The sequence below is a fragment of the Hyperoodon ampullatus genome (assembly GCF_949752795.1).
Source record: "Hyperoodon ampullatus genome assembly, chromosome: 4".
NCBI classification, from domain to species: domain Eukaryota; kingdom Metazoa; phylum Chordata; class Mammalia; order Artiodactyla; family Ziphiidae; genus Hyperoodon; species Hyperoodon ampullatus.
In genome coordinates, this window is record NC_136917.1 from 169,928,975 (window position 1) to 169,947,859 (window position 18,885).

The 18,885-nt window shown below is 38.2% G+C and overlaps 1 protein-coding gene across 1 annotated transcript in view; it reads right to left on the minus strand.

Annotated features, from left to right (window-relative positions):
* Positions 1–18,885, minus strand: part of ADCY2 (adenylate cyclase 2) — a gene marked incomplete at its 5' end in the record, with an annotated part of 450,707 nt that overhangs the window by 138,614 nt on the left and 293,208 nt on the right. The window contains 3 exons of the mRNA XM_079704024.1: positions 3,793–3,920; positions 8,384–8,495; positions 16,097–16,245. Coding sequence (XP_079560150.1) covers positions 3,793–3,920; positions 8,384–8,495; positions 16,097–16,245 — 389 coding nt within the window. The remainder of the gene's footprint in view (positions 1–3,792; positions 3,921–8,383; positions 8,496–16,096; positions 16,246–18,885) is intronic.

Here is an 18,885-nt window from a genome sequence, read left to right on the forward strand (position 1 = left end):
AAATGCTGAAATAATCCCTTAGAGCTTGCAATAATAATAGACAATCTTTCTAATTTAAGAGGAGCCTTAATCACTTACACAACCAGGGTCTTGAATATCACTGCCTTGATTAAGAACAGTTTACATTTTCATGACAGGAAAAAAGAAAGTCTCTTTAAGTGTTGGGAATATTCCAAAACTGCAGCTGAAGTGCTTCTGCAGTGGTGACTTAGCTAATGGGGAACAAGGCTCGGGATAAATGTGGAGGTCCAAACTTGTAAGGAAAAACACAGGCAAACGTTCCTGGACCCATGTTACTGGTTCCCACCAAAACTGGAGATATTCTGGCAAAATTCCAAGTGCCAAGTATGTGCTTTCTCCTCAGCACCTTAAAAAACTAAAATTCCTGCTCATCTTTTGGCTTAAGAAATGGGAATGGAAATGCTTGTCTTTGTATGTGAGAGAGAACAAAGAATTTCTGAAATGTGCTGAGGTGTTTGCTCTTTTCCTGGCTTATATTGGGGGTGTAGCAAGACAACTTATTATTATTTTTTTTATTGAAGTATGGTTGATTTACAATGTTCTGTTAATTTCTGCTGTATAGAAAAATGATTCATATATATATATATATATATATATATATATATTCTTTTTATATACTTTTCTTTATGGTTTATCACAGGATATTGAATGTAGTTCCTTGTGCTATACAGTAGAACCTTGTTTATCCATCCTGTATATAATGGTTTGCATCTGCTAATCCCAAACTCCCAATCCATCCCTCCCCCACTCTCACTCCCCTTGGCAACCACAAGTCTGTCCTCTATGTCTGTGAGTCTGTTTCTGTTTCATAGATAGGTTCATTTGTGTCATATTTTAGATTCCACATGTAAGTGATATCATGTGATATTTGTATTTCTCTTTCTGGCTTACTTCACTTTGTATGGTGATCTCTAAGTCCATCTATGTTGCTGCAAATGGCATTATTTCATTCATTTTTATCACTAATATTCCATTGTATGTATGTACCACATCTTCTTTATCCATTCATCTGTCAATGAACATTTAGGTTGTTTCCATATCTTGGCTATTGTGAATAGTGCTGCTACGAACACACGGGTGTATGTATCTTTTTGAATTGTAGTTTTGTCTGGATATATGCCCAGGAGTGGGATTGCTGGATCTTCTGGCAATTCTATTTTTAGTTTTTTGAGGAACTTCCATACTGTTTCACACAGTGGTTGCACCATTTTACATTCCCACCAACAATGTAGGAGGGTTCCCTTTTCTCCACACCCTCTCCATCATTTGTTATTTGTAGACTTTTTAATGATGGCCATTCTGACCAGTGTGAGGTGATACATCATGTTAGTTTTGATTTGCATTTCTCTAATAATTAGCGATGTTGAGCATCTTTTCATGTGCCTGTTGGCCATCTGTATGTCTTCTTTGGAGAAATGTCTGTTTAGGTCTTCTGCCCATTTTTCGATTGGGCTAAAACAACCTATTACTGATCACTTTGTCAACTGTACATGAGCCGAACTGTTGATACATAGCAGGGGAAGAATTCAGAAGCTCTTGGTCAAGGAGTAGCAGATCATGGGGACACATGGCCATTAGGATATGAAACTTAAGTTTAAGTATAAGGAAGTGCTCTGGAAGTTCACTCAAATCTGTTGACATTACTGAGATGCTGGACATATAAGATATCACTGAGGCATCTATGATGAATGGATAAAATGCAATACATACATAAAATGGAATGTTATTCCATCATTAAAAGGAATGAAGTACTGATACATACCACAATATTAATAAACCTTGAAAACATTATATAAAGTGAAATAAGTCACACGCAAAAGAACAAGTATTGTACAATTCCAGTTGCATGAAATATCTAGAACAGGCAAATTTATAGAGGCAGAAAGTAGAACAGAGGTTACCAGGGGCTGGGAGGAAGGGAATGGGGAGTTATTGCTTAGTGGGTACAGAGTTTCTGTTTGGGACAATGAAAAGGTTCTGGAAGTAGATAGTGGTGATGGTTGTATGACATTTTGAATGTATTTAATGCTGCTGAATTGTACATGTAAAAATGGTTCAAAGGGCAATATTTATGTATGTATATTTAACCCCAATAAACAAATGTAACAACAAAAGAAGGTATTACTGATGACCTGACAACATGCCAGTGGACAGAATGTAGGGAATCTTTTTTCTTTTTTTGTAAATTTTTTTTTGGGGGGAATCTTTTTTCTAAGGGCTCTTCAACATATTGGAATTACATAAACTTAACAGAACTGGAAAACAGTTGATTCCAAAGCAGAAATTAAGCTTTAGTAAAAGGGTGGATTGTTGAATCCAATGTGCTATTGATTCACATAATATCATCCTTCACAAAACCCATTTATAGAATCCATTTCCCCTCATGTTTGAAACCAACACTGAGGTGGCCTCCAGGGGTGGGTTATACATTTGAGAAAATCTGTTAGATCTACATTGATTAAATTCACTTCCCTCTAGACCCATAGTGGCGTGAATAGTTAATGACTCTTGAAATAAGGCTGAAAAACTTTTTTTTTTTAATGTCTCCGAGAAGACAAATGATTTACTTATGGGGAGAAGAAGGGGGACAGTTATTTCCTACACAATGTATTTCAGGTGGGAAGCTGAGGCGACACTGCCCACCCCTCCCATCTTGAATCTTCCTTCGATTCCTCTCGATTCCTTTGCCTCTCAATCCCTGACCACCCCACAGTGGACCCTGACAAGGCTGAACTAGTGGATCTGGACACTTAGGTCTGCGGACTCTGCTGCAGCTAGGGCTTCACTGTTCCTCCCTGGCCAGCACTGGAAACCCACCGACGAACCTCTCAGTCCATTTCGGCGCACAACGAACACCACGGTGGGCTAAACACAGTCATAACTTGACTTGCTGCTTTCTCACTTAAGGTCCTATTTACTCTGACCCCGAGGCAAGGAATTAGACCATCAAGCACATGGTTCCTATCCTGTTTAGACGAAAAATATGTGGAGGATAGGGGAAAATCACTTGACCAAAACTAGGCAATTCCTCACCCCCCAAAAAAAAAAACCCAAACTGAAATCCTTCAATCACACAATCAGAAAACAAGAGCTTTTATCATTTATAAGAATACCCTGGCTTCTATGAAGGTACTTATAAAGAAGTATGCGTTATGGTACGGGCAGTGAAAATTCACTTTTTACCTCATATTTTAACCCTGTACTTGTCAACTGTAATGATAACATTATTCTATGTAAGCAAATCTTCTCTAGAATTACCATGAAAGAACCTATAGATACAAGGCAGAAAATTATTATGGATATAAACTGAAACTACATTCACAGAGCTGAGCATGACTTAGATGGAGTAATTCTGGGCTGGATTTTTATATTCATGGCAGTCTGGTGGTAAAAACGACTTTCTCTCTTACAATTTACATGTACTTGTCAGAAATCAAGAGATGCTAAGAGTACAGACATTTTCCTGAAGATTGGAGGAGACCTTTACATTTTTTTTTAAAAAAAGCACTTTTGAAACAAACACAAATGTCCCTTCCCATAGATTCTAACTCAGTGTTGCTGTAATCTAAGACTAATAATAGCAATACAAAACACAGAAGTCTTACTTTGGACTTGGTTCTCACACACCAATAAATGAGTCTCTGCCCATTTATATTTAAATGTACAATCATGTATTTAGTTTCAGTAGACAGAAAAATAGGAATAGTTGTAAGAACTACAACTAAAACTTATCAAACAGTTAAAAAAGCTCTTACTAAGCATTACACTTACTTTATGGCTTCACACATATCCAGTCCCATTTTCACACAATTCTTGGCATGGTTAGGGAGAGAGATAGGGAGTCCGGAAACACAGTAGTAGCAGTCTCCTAGAATTTTTATTCTCATGCATTCATTCTCCTGAAAGAAGAAATCACAGAAGTTCAGCTGCATTAAGCACATATATAATGATTTTGATTTACCAAATATCACCAAGTGCTAGTTCTACTGGCATTGCCACAATGAATAGGTTTTGTGGGGAGAAAGAAATGAGAAGTTCTTGAGTTTGAGTTTTCCTTAATTACCTATCAAGATTGAGCCACCCTCACCTGCATGCCCCTTTACCAAAGCAGGAAGAATCAGGGTAAGGGGTAGAAGGGGAAAGCTGAGAGAAAGTTCTGGAATGATTTACACTTAACACAGCTGAGGAGGGTAAAGATAAGACCATTCTCTTTAGTCTGAACAAATCCAAACATTGACAGTGAAATGAAACATTCTATGCAAAACAGAATCTTTCAGGATAGAAAATGGTAAGCAGAACTCAACTGGAAGTAGAATTTTTGTCATTTCCTACTGTGCTCACGATTTTTCTCATTTCTTTTAAAGCTGAAGCAGATTCTTACCTGCAGACATGTAGCTTCCGATAAACATCTCTACAACATAATAAGCCACCATTCAACGTTGCCAAGTAATTTAAAACTTAATTCTGATCTGAGGTTAAACCGTTTTAATATAAAGTTAGACAAACTCATTATTTTTCTTGGCTGGGTTGTATTTATATCATAATATTGAGATTAACTTCATTCATATGCATTAATCCTACATCCATTTCTAACCTTTTCAACTAGTTTATAGACTCTTCACTCAAATTTATAATAAATACATAAATAAACAAAGATGTACCAAACACAGATTTTTATTTTTTTGGCCATGCTGCATGGCATGTGGGATCCTAGCTCTCCCGTCAGAGATCAAACCTGTGCATTGGGAGCCTGGAGTCTTAACCACTGGACCACCAGGGAAATCCCAGATTTTTTTTTCTTCTTAACACTCGCACAGGCTTATGTATAAAATGAACAAATTTGAAATAATAAAATGAACATAAGATCTTTTTGTTCTTAAGTATGTGTTAAGTTTACTGAAGATTTTGCAGATTTCTTTCCCTGTCTCATAGAGAGCTGTGTACTTTCATGCTTATCTATAACATTATAGATGATGTGTTAGTAATTCCTGATAACAATGTTTTAAATAATAAAAAGGCAAAACATTGCTTATTAATAAGGTTTTTCTCCTATACTTCCTAAATATGTATCCTGAGTCTAGAAAACAGTAAGATTAAGAATAGTGAATTCTTGGCACTCTTATCAATGATCAGCTGACTGTATATGCATGGGTTTATTTCTAGTCTCTCTATTCTGTTCCATTGGTCTGTATGTCTATCTTTAATACCAGTATCAGACTGTTTTGATTGCGGTAGTTTTGCAATATATTTTGATATCAGGAAGCATGATGCTTCCAGCTTTGTTTTTCTTGCTCAAAATTGCTTTGGATATTTGGTGTCTCTTGTGGTTTTATATGAATTTTAGGATTTTTTTTTCTATTTCTGTAAAAACTACCATTGGGATTTTGATAGAGATTGCATTGAATCTGTAGATGGTTTTGGGTACTATTTTAACAATATTAATTCTTTCAACCCATGAACATGGAATGTCTTTCTACTTATTTGTTTCTCTTTATATTTCTTTTATCAATATTTTATAGTTTTTGGTGTATAAGTCATTCACTTAGTTAAGTCTATTTCCTAAGTATTTTATTATTTTTGATGATAATATAAATGTGTTTTCTTGATTTCCTTTTGAGATACTTCATTGTATAGAAATACAACTGATTATTGTACATTGACTTTTTATCCTGCAACTTTACTGAGTTTATTTATTAGTTCTAACAGATTTTTGTGGACTCTTTAGGGTTTTCTACATATAAGGTCATATCATCTGCAAACAGAGATAATTTTACTTCTCTTGAGTTGGATGTCTTTTATTTCTTTTTCTTGCCTAACTGCTGCGTCAGGAACTTCCAGCACTATGTTGAACAGAACTGGTGAGAGTAGGTATCCTTGTCTTATGCCCAATCTTAGAAGAAAAGCTTTCAGTTTGTCACTGTTAAGTATGATATTCACTGTGGGTTTTTCATATATGGCTTTATTGTGTTGAGGTAAGTTCCTTCTTATTAGTTGAGAGTTTTTAATCATAAAAGCGTGTTGAATTTTGTCCAATGCTTTTTCTGCATCAATTGATTGAGATGATCATATGATTTTTACCCTTCATTCTGTTAATGTGGTATATCCCATCAATTGATCTACAATGCTATCCAACTTGCATCCCGAGGATAACTCCCAGTTTGTCATGGTATATGATCTTTTTAAAGTGCTGTTGAATTTGACTTGTTAAGTGAAATAAACCAGACACAGAATGACAAATACTACATGATACCACTTATATGAGGAATCTAAATTGGTCAAACACAGAAGCAGAGTATAGAATGGTGGTTTCCAGGCCTGGAAGAGGGGAAAATGGGGAGGTGTTGGTCAAAGAGCACAAAGTTTCAGTTGTGCATGATGAATAAGTCCTAGAGATCTACTCTACAGCATAGTGTCTATAGTTAATAGTATTATATTGTATACCTAAACATTGGCTAAGAAGGTAGATCTTATGTTAAGTGTTTTAATCACAAAATAATAATGATGATGATAATGATAAATTAAAAGGGTGAGAGGAAACTTTTGTAGGTGATAGATGTTTATGGCATAGATTGTAGTGATGGTTTCAAGGGTGTATCCCTAAGCTCAGTAAGTTGTATGCATGTGAAATATGTATAGCTTTCTGTATGCCAATTATGCCTCATTAAAGTGGATAAAAACTAAGAGTGAATAAGCAGTGACGTTGAGTTCCTTAACTTAATGTGCTTTATGTAGTATTCCCTCAATGGACTGAACTATCAGTTTGCTTATAATGCTCACCAACTCCATGTTTTGAACTATGAGCCATGAACTGATATCCAAAGCATGCTGCCCTTGTGACCAGCAATGGATGGACCAAGCTATCCTAGGCCAGTCTCTGATATTATCTGGACATTCCTTTGTTACAATGATCAGAGAGGAGCAGGAAGTCACACTGAGTACCTCCCTTATGAGTTATAAATTGTGTCCGCCTCAGATTCACATGTTGAAATCCTAACCCCTGGTACCTGTGAATGTGACATTATTTGGCCATAGGGTCATTGTAGATGTAATTAGTTAAGATGAGGCCATACAGGAGTAGGGTGGGCCCCTAATCAGTTTGACTGGTGCCCATATGGAGAGAAGTAATTTGGACACAGAGCCTTGCGTGTGGGGAAAATGCCATGTAATCACTGGAGCTTTGTTGTTATCAGCCAAGATTAGGATATTTCTTCCTACTGTGACCAGGTAGTGCAACAAAAATGACCTTTTACTGACTCAAACTTTCAAGACGTTTTCTAAAGATGAGGCCCCCTCTACCCCAAACTCAACCTCTTCCTTTGGTTTGGTAAAGGAAGGAAACAGAGCTATAATCTTAGTGATTTTTTAGAATTCCCAATGAGATCTGTCATGGTCAGTTGGGCAACATAAGACACCTCATTGAAAGCTTGACCCAAGAGTGACTCTGTGAACATCTGCAAGCCAGATTTATGCCTAGGAGGCCTGGCTGGAATTTTCTTTATTGTTTAAAAGTGAGCAAAATCTCACCTATTGTTTTCAAAATCTCACCATGAACTAAACTTAGAGCCAACACTTCCTTATGTAAATAATGCATTTTAATAAGCATAATAATGTAGTTTTTGGGGGGAACAATTCAGAGACAAAATTAAGCTGACCAGAAACATTTTATGAGATAGAAGTAGAGGGCTAGCAGGAAAGAAAAAAAATTATCAATATTCCCACCAGAAACCTTAATAGTTCCAATAAATAAGTCTAGAATAAAGTCTAGTATGGTTTTAGATCAGTTGTCATCATTTCTTCTCTGTGAAACTTCCCACAAATGAGCATATGAATGACAAATACTGAACTTACATCTCTGCAAGTGGCAAAAGGGTCAGTGGATAAAAAGGGGACAACAGTCAATAAAGCGCTTAGGAAGAAGGGATGCATCCTATTTTAGGGATTTTCCCAGGATGCCACTTAACACTGTGAATATGTAATAGTTACAACGGGAGAGGAAATCATGTTTCCAACTCCTTGACATCGAAATGCCTAAAAAGAGAATCTTAGAGCAGCACAGTAGAGAGAGATGTGCAAATCAAATCTCATCATCTTGAATGCATTCATTGTATGTGTGCTGAGCTATATTTAAGCAGAAGTTTTAAAATTAGATGAAAACATATGCTAATTATATGCTATGACATCTCTCATTCCCAGTGTAGCTTTGAGATTTATCAGGGCTCGATGGCAAATAAATCCAACAAATCTACAAACAACATTCCTAAAGGATGCTTTTATGAAGAGGTAAAAAATTGATAAGGACCAGAGAAAAAGTAAGCCCAAATTTTATATATCCTCAAAATAGAAGGCAATCACTAATACTCACCTTTGCAATTTGATCAAATTTTCCAAAGAGTTCATTCAGCATGTGGACCAGTTCTCCTGGGGAGCAGTCACTGGCCAGACGGGTGAACCCAACAATGTCCGCATAGAGGATACTGTGGGAACAAACCAGTGGGTGCCATATTTGCAAGTTGATATTCGTTAAGAAAGTAATGGTAGTTTTTCCCATTAAAAGAGTATAAGTTTTTACATTTTATATTTTTACAAAAGGTCATTTCCCTGGGTATGGAATATGTAAACATTTTGCTAAACTTTCCCATTAAATTTTTTTTGATGTTAATTTTTTATAATTAAATCGTTGAAGAAAAATTCATGTGATGCACTTTCTCTATTCTAGTCTGTTTTTACTGCTCACCTTTCTTCTCTCAGGGCCAGCCCCTCCCCGCCTCTCTCATTTATATGGTCTTCAACCTGACAGTACATTACAGTGTCATAATTCTGATATCAAAGGAGTATGCTTCTATTTGAATCATTACATGATTTTATAGTGTAAGGATTCCTATGTAGAAGAAGCAAAATAATAAAAGTCAAATCCTGTTTTTATTGATTCAAAGAAAAAATTCTGGCTTCCTTACTACCTGCCAGGGGAGCAGATACAGAACATCTTTCTAAAGCTCAGAGTTTGGTTTGGGGGATGCATGAAACAAATAAGGACACCAACCAACGTCCAATTACGGTGATAATAAGTGCTATAAAAGAAAACAGAAGAGTGCTGTAAGACAGAACAGTGGAGGTGGTGAAGAGCCAGGGAAAGTCACTTAGGAAATGACAGCACAGCTTCCCTTTATGGGATGTACAGGCTGGGAGGGCAAATGTGAGATTCCTTAGAGTTGTGTATGTGTTTAGCTAACCTTGATGGGTCAGGATAGAGAAACTACAGTACCACTGTGTACATTACAACTTTACCTACACAATAACGTGTTTATGTTTTGTGTAAAGGACTAATAATGAAGCCTAAAATTCTGGGTTCTGGTAGTGAATATGGTATGGTTTAAGATGGGTCATGAAACAAAAATAACTGCCAATTCACAAAATTTTATGAAACATAAAATTACCATATATAGGATCCAGCAATTCCAGTCTTAGGTATATACCCAAAAGAGCTGAAAGCAGGAACTCAAACAGATATTCATATACCCATATTCACAGAAATATTATTCATAAAATGAAGCAAATGTCTATTGACATTTAAAGAAATGGATGGATGAAACTGTGGTGTATAATACAGTGGAATATTATTCAGTCTTTAAAAGAAATGAAATTCTGACACACACCACAACTTGGATGAACCTTGAAGACATGAAATTGAGTGAAATAAGCCAGACTCAAAAGGACAAATATTATATGATTTCACTTATATGAAGTACTTAGACTAACCATAGAGACAGAGAGTAGCATGGTGGCTGCCAGAGTCTGGGGATGGGGCATTGTTGTTCAGTGGGTATGGAGCTTCAGTTTGGGATGAAAAAATGTTCTGGACATGGATGTTTGTGATGGTTGCAGAACAACATGGATGTATTTAATGACACTGCACTGTACAATTTAAAATGGATAAAATTGTAAATGCTATGTATATTTTTCCTCAATTAAAAAAAAAAGTGTGGCAGCTGTCAGCCTGGTCCCAGGCAGAACATGGCTTGACCTCTGCTGCTGGCAACACTCTGCTCCTCAGGCAAAGTACAAGGCTGTGGCTTCACCTTGGAGGAAAGACTTGCTCCTCTGATGATGGACAGAAGCAGGGGGAGACCTCTGGTCCAGGGAAATCAGGACTGCTGGGGCTTTTGTGCTCTCCATTCAGATGGTGCCATAAAATCATCCCTACTTCTCCTGTGCTCTCCTGCAGAGGCAGGGACCCACAGATGCTGAGCCATGGTCCAACAGGAGGCATTACTGTCACTCAGAGGAAGATGCCTGATCCAGGCAGCATGGGAGGGAGAACGTGAGAATGAGTAGTTGACTCTACTTTTTCTTGACAACCTCCACAGTGTTTCCTGTGTCAAGACATGTAGTGGGTGAAGGAGCCCAAGATGGGCTGAATGTACAGGTCTGAAGCTGGCCCTGTGGTTACTGGGCAGGAAGATGCAGACTGTATATGAGTAACTGGGACACAATGTACAAAGAGTTATGGAAGAAGAGACGCAGAGCACTGCAGGGGTCCCACAGGAAGGAAACCCGACCTAGACTCGGATCACATCACCACTTGAGAAAGACCACTATGGCGGCAGCAACCTGGAGCTGGGCAGATCAGTTAGAATCTATCTGGTACATCCTGGGGAGCCCTGTGGAAGGTCTATAAGTGGGGGAAATGGGGAGAACTGGACAGAGAGGAGAGATTTGTAGGAAGAAGAATGAATCAGGCTTTGTTAGGGATTAGATGTTGTGGGAAGTGTCTAGGAAAAGGAAGTGCTGAGATAAAGACTGGTTTATGGCTGAGTACTGGGGCTGTACCTAGTGTACAAATCAAATCAAGCTTGCAGGAGAAGTTGACTAGCTCCACTTTGGTTGGGTTGAGTCTGAGGGTGGTGTCAGTGGGAGACCCAAGAAGAAAACCATTAGGTAGATGCTTATGGAAAACTATGGTTGAGTTCTGTGTCTTAGCATCATATAGATGGTCATTAAGTCCTGGGTGTGAGCTGGAGAGAACAGAGGAGTTAGGAGAGCCCTGGAAATGCTTTCATTTACAGAACAGCCTAGATTTAGGGATGAGAAAACAATAAAGAAGACTGCAGGGAGAAAACAAAGGGGAAACGATGGCATGGAAACCCAAGGATGTAGAATTACTTAAGTGCAAAGACAAGGCGAATGGGATCAAGCATAACCATGTGGTCAATGAGATAGGATGCAGAGGAAGTCATATTCAGATTTGTGAACAAGACATCTGGTGGTGAATGTAGGAAGAATGAATTCTGTGACATTGGGGAGGTTAAAGCCAGAGGGTGGTGATTTGAGGAGGGAGAGAAAATAAGGAAGTCTAGTTAGAGAGTGGAAAATTGTTCTGGAATATGGGCTATGAAATTCATGGAGGTAATTTCAGAGTTGGAGGGTGGCACTCGATTCAGGGATTTATGTTTGTTTTCAAAGACATGATGGGTTTGTGAATGTTTCAGCACTAGAGGGAGGGATTCAGAGGAAGACAATGATTCAGATGGCAACTGGTAGTTGCTACCTTCAAATCTATAAATTCTTTTTCTTCTCCACTTCCTCCTCATTCTACTTATTCCTATTATTATTATTGTTATTATATCAGTTAGTAAAGAGCTAATCAATGTTATTAACGGAGAATAAATATTTCATTGAATGAATCATCAGAGCAAAACTAAAAGTTACCCACAGATCTTTTTGGTCTATAAACCTAATAATTCTCATTAAAAAACACCCTCAGGTGTTGACTGAACTACCTGCATTAACTAGGTATTTTATCTGCTTCTTTGTTTATTATACCTGTCCTGTTTCAGGAGGAAAAGGCCATATGTTTTCATATTTCCTTTAAAATTAATTGGTACTCCATGCCATTGAAGCTTTTGCATTTTTAAGTTTTAAGAATTTAAGTTACTTTAGGATCCCAAATATGTTTTATGAATTTAAATTTAATTTAACACTGCAAACATATTCTACACAATCTCTGAAGACAGTTGAAGCTGCTTCACCAATCCTTTGCCTTAGATAAGTGTGTTAATCAGCTTCCAAGATGGCCCCAGTGATCCTCACCTCCCAGTACTCACACTCTTGTACTGTCCCTTCCCATAATGGGTAGGGCTGAATTGTGTAACCAATAGGATACTGCAGAAATGACCAGAAGTGACCTTCCAAGGTTAGATCATAAAAGATATTGCAGCTTCCACCTGGAACCCTCCCTCTGGGGAAGCAAGCAGCCATGTTGTGATGATACTCAAGCAACCTGTGAAGAGGCCCAATGATGAGGAACTGAGGCCTCCAGCCAACAGGAAGTTAACCTGTCCACCAGGTGGGAAGTCACATTGGGAACAGATTGCCCAGCAGCCTGAAGCCTCATGGGAAAGTCTATGCCAAAACCACCTGGGTAAGCTGCTCCCAAACTCAAACCCACAAATGTTGTGAGATGTTTGTTGTTCTTTTTTTAATTAGGTTATTTGTATTTTTATTGTTGAGCTGTAAAAGTTCTTTATATATTCTGGATTCAAGTCCCTTATCAGATATATTATTGCAAATATTTTCTCCCATTCTATGTTTTTTTTTATCATTCTTCTCTTTTGAAGTATAGCTGATTTACAATGTTGTGTTAGTTTCTTCTATACAGCAAAATGATTCAGTTATACATATATATATTTTTTTTTCATATTTCTTTCCATATGGTTTGTCATAGGATATTGAATATAGTTCCCTGTGCTATACAGTAGGACCTTGTTGTTTATCCATTCTATGTATAATAGCTTGCCTCTACTAATCCCAAACTCTCAGTCCTTCCCTCTTCCAAGCCCCTTCCCCTTAGCAATCACAAGTCTGTTCTCTATGTCTGTGAGTCTGTTTTTGTTTCATAGATATGTTGATTTGTATTGTATTTTAGATTCTACATGGAAGTGACATCATATGAGGGTTGTCTTTCTCTGACTTACTTCACTTAATGATAATCTCTAGGTCCATCCATGTTGCTGCAAATGGCATTATTACATTTTTTATGGCTAAGTAATATTCCATTGTATATATGTACCACATCTTCTTTATCCATTCATCTGTCAATGGACATTTGGATTGCTTCCATGCCTTGGCTGTTGTAAATGGTGCTGCAGTGAACATTGGGGTGCATGTATCTTTTTTTTTTTTTTTTAAAGAGAGTGTTTATTTATTTATTTTTTATTTTTTATTTTTTGTGGTATGTGGGCCTCTCACTCTCTCACTGTTGTGTCCTCTCTCTTTGCAGAGCACAGGCTCCGGACGCACAGGCTCAGTGACCATGGCTCATGGGCCCAGCCGCTCTGCAGCATGTGGGATATTCCCAGACTGGGGCACAAACCTGTGTCCCCTGCATCGGCAGGCGGACTCTCAACCACTACGCCACCAGGGAAGCCCTGCATGTATCTTTCTGAATTGTGTTTTTTTCCAGATATATGCCCAGGAGTTGGATTGCTGTATTATATGGTAGCTTTATTTTTAGTTTTTTGAGGAACCTCCATACTGTTTTCCATAGTGGCTGCAACAATTTACATTCCTACCAACAAAGTAAGAGGGCTCCCTTTTCTCCACATCCTCTCCAGCATTTGTTATTTATAGACTTTTTGATGATGACCATTCTGATTGGTGTGCTTATTGTTCTTTAAAGCCACTAAGTTTTGGGGTAATTTGTTACACAGAAACTGATAACTAATACAGATATTATGCAGACCATTATCAACTGCTTGAGATTGGTTGTGTCTTCAGTCATTTTTACAGGTCTATTGTTCCTGGATTATATCACAGCTACTTAAATATAGTCTGTGATCCTATTTAGATACAGACACATTTATCCTTACACATTTTGAATACCAATAAGTGACATAAAAATATTTCTGGAGATGGAAGGGGCATTGCTGATTTTCATATAGTTAAGGCTGGAAAGAGCAATTTCTACTATAGTATATCTTGTCAGACACCATAAATGTTTTTTCTTTAATTATGTAGGTAAAATGCTTAAAAACCTAAATGCAGTCTAGTGTTTTAAATAATTTTATTCCTTTTCTTTTGGCTGCACTGGGTCTTTGTTGCTGTGTGAAGGCTTTCTCTAGTTGTAGTGAGTGGGGGCTACTCTTTGCTGTGGTGTGCGGGCTTCTCATTGTGGTGGCTTCTCTTGTTGCAAAGCATGGGCTCTAGGCACGCGGGCTTTGGTAATTGCAGCACATGGGCTCAGTAGTTGCTGCATGGGGGCCCTAGAGTGCATGGGCTTCAGTAGTTGCGGCACGTGGGCTCAGTAATTGTGGCATGCGGGCTCTAGGATGCATGGGCTTCATTAGTTGTTGTGCATGGGCTCAGTAGTTGTGGCTCATGTGCTCTAGAGCACAGGCTCTGTAGTTGTGGTGCATGGGCTTAGTTGCTCCCCAGCAAGTGGGATCTTCCTGGACCAGGGCTCGAACCTGTGTCCCTGTATTTGCAGGAGGATTCTTAACCACTGTGCCACCAAGGAAGTCCAGTTTTACTCCTTAACATGTATGAATGTTCTCTGTCTCTGTGTATGTATATATATACATATACATATATATGTATATATATATATATATGTATATATATATATACACACACACACAAACACATAAATATATGCACATATACATACATACGTATATATATGTATATATACACACATAGTTCTTTCCTATTATTCCAAGAAAAAAAAAAGGTGGAGACTATAAAAAAATTTACTCTTGATTCCTCATTTATTCAATGTTTTTTCCTTAGTTCCTACTTGATATCCAACTTTTTTTCTCTGTTGTCTCCCTTTCAATGTGCATTTCTCATTGTATATTAGCTCTTTGTGTGCTTGGGCCATACCTTTTTCTAAAATCATGTGTTAAAATGTGATTTGTCTTAGCAATGCACAAATTAAGCTACAGTTAATATTGTTTCTTAATAAATTTCAAAAATCCTTGACCTGAAGTAACCAGATAGAAGGCTGCATCACGCAATGGAAAAGGTCTGGACTTGAAGGCAAACAGCCTTATTACAATTCTAGACGATTCTAAACACACTTTAGTTTGTGTTTGTGGTTGTTGTTATTAAATTTTGAATGGGGTGGGGGAGGGTGAGTAACCCTGACAACTAAAGGAATAACATAATGAGTGAGGCATGCACAGGTTACTTATTGAGATAAGCCAGCCAGAATAGCAAGCACCACTGCAATGTAATCGAATGGATGAAAGGACAATCCCCAGAGAAGTGGTATCAGGAATGGGTGGGCATGGACAACAGTGAGGACCAGGGCACCCATATGTGGAGAGGTCCCACACCACTGTAGCCAGAGATGGAGGGGAGCACAGGAGGGAGCACCCTCTCCAGACTGAAGTGAGGACCTGCACAGCTCCTCTCTAGAGCTCAGGGGAGAAGAGGTCCTATACCATCCTCCTTCCTGACCACAACCCCATGTTAGTTTTCCAGTTACTGGGAATCCAGGAATGGCTCGCTGGGAAGCGTGGATGGCCATACCACTCTTGGAGAAGCAGTACCTTTCATTATAACTTAATTAAGGTGAATGTTGGTCCCCTATGATGCTGGGTACCAGCCATAACCCAGAAACCCATCATTCCTGATTGACAGCAGAACATCCAGCTTCCCTGGAAAGTGCTGGCTTCCCAAGGCCCTGCCCTTGCCAAGTCCACCTTGAGGAACCAGTCCTTGTGCCTAGAGCCCATGACTCTTTAATCTTACTGATACTGAGTCCTGGGTTTCAGGGGCAAAGTGAGATCTGACCAAGGAGCTCCCAGAATAAGGGCCCCATTGTCCACTTCTCTCCCCTTTGTAATTGATGGTCACAAAATGCTGTAAGTAGAGGAACCCATTTTCTTATCTTAATGTGAAGGCCCGAGAGGCAGCACGTGGGTAGGTGGAGTGATAATTACTCTACACTCACAGATAAACAGTTCCAAGGGACACATGAAACTGTCAGATTATGGGCTCCCAGTTCAATAGGTCCCCCACCTGGCAGACAGGCTCCCCAGACTTTCTGCGGAAGGGGAACAGAGCAGCAGCGTACCTGACGTTAGTGTGCCGCTTGACGTACAGGTTGTGAAAGTTGTTGGTGTTTTCCATTTGGCCGGCTTTGGGGCCTTGCAGCCTCTGGATGATCTCAGCTTTCATCTCCATGGCTATGTGTGCTGGCAGCAGGGACAGCAGAAGCCGCTCCTGAAACCAGGTGTAGAAGGAAGACCAAGAGATGTCACACAACCAAGGTCACAGCCAAGTATCATCTGAAATCAATACTGATTTGTAGTGGGGCTAATTTGAGAACTCTTTACAAGTTAAAATACAGATTCTATAAATACATATTGAAAAAAATATAAAATTTTCTAAGGTCAGAGTGTGTTGTTATATTATTTATTATTTATTGACCTCTAAGCATGTCTTTTTCAGTATGGAGAATAAACGAAGGCATAGTTATTTCCCTGAGGATATTATTTATCTATTTTGATTTTAGAGTAGTGAAGCAGAAATAATATTAAAATGCCAGAAACCAGTGGTCAGTCTAAGATAGAAAACACTCATTTTCACCTGCTTGTTCATTTGAGAGATAAAGTACAAGCTTTATTGCACTTTTGAAAGTCAGCCAATATTCCACATTTCCTAAGTAACAGTCACATATTTTCAAATATTTCATTTCCTCTGTGGTGACCATCCGATCTTCTTTAATGCTTCTAAACTATTATAAAGACAGAGTCAGAAATATTAGTTTCTGAAAAAGACATCACCTATGAGAAACTATAGGTGGGACACAAATAAATGATAATATATGAGGTTTTCTTGTATTTTTAGTCTTTAAATTCAGTATAACTGGTACACAATAGCATGCAATATTACACATACTTTAATCTGTATTTATTAGAGTGGCAACTTTTCCATTCTCTTCAAGAAAACTATGTAATTTTTTTTGAGAAAAAGTATCATAGACGGCAATCTTTGCAAATTGATATTCATCCTTGAGTGTTTTAAACATTAATCTATTACAGAAAACACCATATTCTTCAGGCATTGTAGATTTAGCTAGTGGTATTCAGTGTGTATAAACAAACATTTGTTGAATGCCAAGTTTTCTTCTTCTTCCACATTGTCTCTTTTTTTCTTTAAAAAAATTCTTTTTGGTGGACAAAGTGGTGAGAGAGTAGAAGCAGGGGTGGGGAAGCTGGGCTTTGCTCACAGATTCACTGGTCCTGGTGTCTGTCCCCTGGGCCCACCCACAGTGCATATCGCTTTGGGGCTGTTGGGAACTTTCACCAAGGGAGCAGAGGGTAGGTCAGGAGTGCAACTTAATGAAGATGAAATGACCCTCACCACAGCCCATCCCCAGCCTGACCCAGGAAAAGACAGGTGCAAAGTCAACAGGAGACTCAGCGTGTGCTGGTATAAGGTCTCAGTGCATGGTAGGGAGCGTTTCTCTATGAACAGGCATAACTGAGTGTTGATTGTTTGTTCATTCCTTCCATCCTTCATTAACCCAATCAGAAAACATCCATCACTGCCCATTAAATGCCAGAGCCCTTGATAAGCACTAATGGTAAATGCAAAGATGAAGGGGATGGTGTCCCTAATGTCACGTTGTTCATGATCCAGGAAGAGGCACACCCACAGTACATAGCTGTTAGATGAGGCTAGAAAGACAGGCTGGTGTTTGGAAGAAGCCACGTGCCTGGGATCTGGGAAAACAGGGGGAGCTAATAGACGAGGAGCACCTGCTATGCACCACATGCTCCCAGGAGCCATCTTCATGTGAACCAATTGAATCAAAACAACAGCATCATCTGACTGGTTACCAACCTCCTTGCAACAGAGGCAAAACGAAGCAGTTAGGTAAAGGGCAGGGAGCTGACACTTGTCATAACACTTGTCACACACCAAAGGGAATTTTATTTGTACTTAAGAAAGTAAGAGAACACTTTTTATTTAATAATCATCTTTTCACTTTTTTGTTAAATTCCCCTTGATGTTTCCATCTAAATTAAGAAATGAAATGCAGAAATCAAAAAATTTTAATAAGGTAAATGTCCATATATACATCTGGGGAAGTATAAATTAACATTAACTGTACAAAATAATGAGGTTAATGTCTGGTGTGGTCTAAAATATAACAGAATGAAATACACAATGACAATAACACAAAAGATGAAATGGGAGTCAATGGAATAAAAATGTTCTGAGGTCTTAGAATTGTGTGAGAAGTGCCAAAAGAAAGCAATTTATATTAGACTGTAGTAAGTCAAGAATGGATGCAATTTCCACATCAGCAACAAAAAGCTTGAAAAAATGTATGACTAACAGGCTAACAGAGAAAATGGGAAAGAAATCCTTGATTAATCCAAAATAAGTCAATAAGGAAAAGTCAAAGAAAACTAAAAACAGGTAGGGCAAATAGAAAATAAATCATAAAATGACAGTTATTAGCCTGTTGTGCCAGAAATTATATTAAATGTAAATGGACTAAATATTCCAATTAATTGACTAATACTGTCAGATTGGACTGAAAAAAGACAAAATGTAACTCTAAACCACTAACAATAAATACATCTTAAATTAAGAATACAGAACTATCAGAAATAAAAAAAGATACACCAAAGAGAGATGAATTATAAAAACCTTAATAAAAAAATAGCAGTATACCTATACCAATATCAGAAAAATACTGTAGATATTCCAGTCTTAGGGGAAAAGATTGACAAGTCCACAAACTTTTTAGAACTTTTTTTTTGTGGGGGATATACCACTAGATTTTATTGTGGACATTGGCAATATAACCCCTTATGTGGTTCCTTCCACTCAAGGAGACTGGTGGTA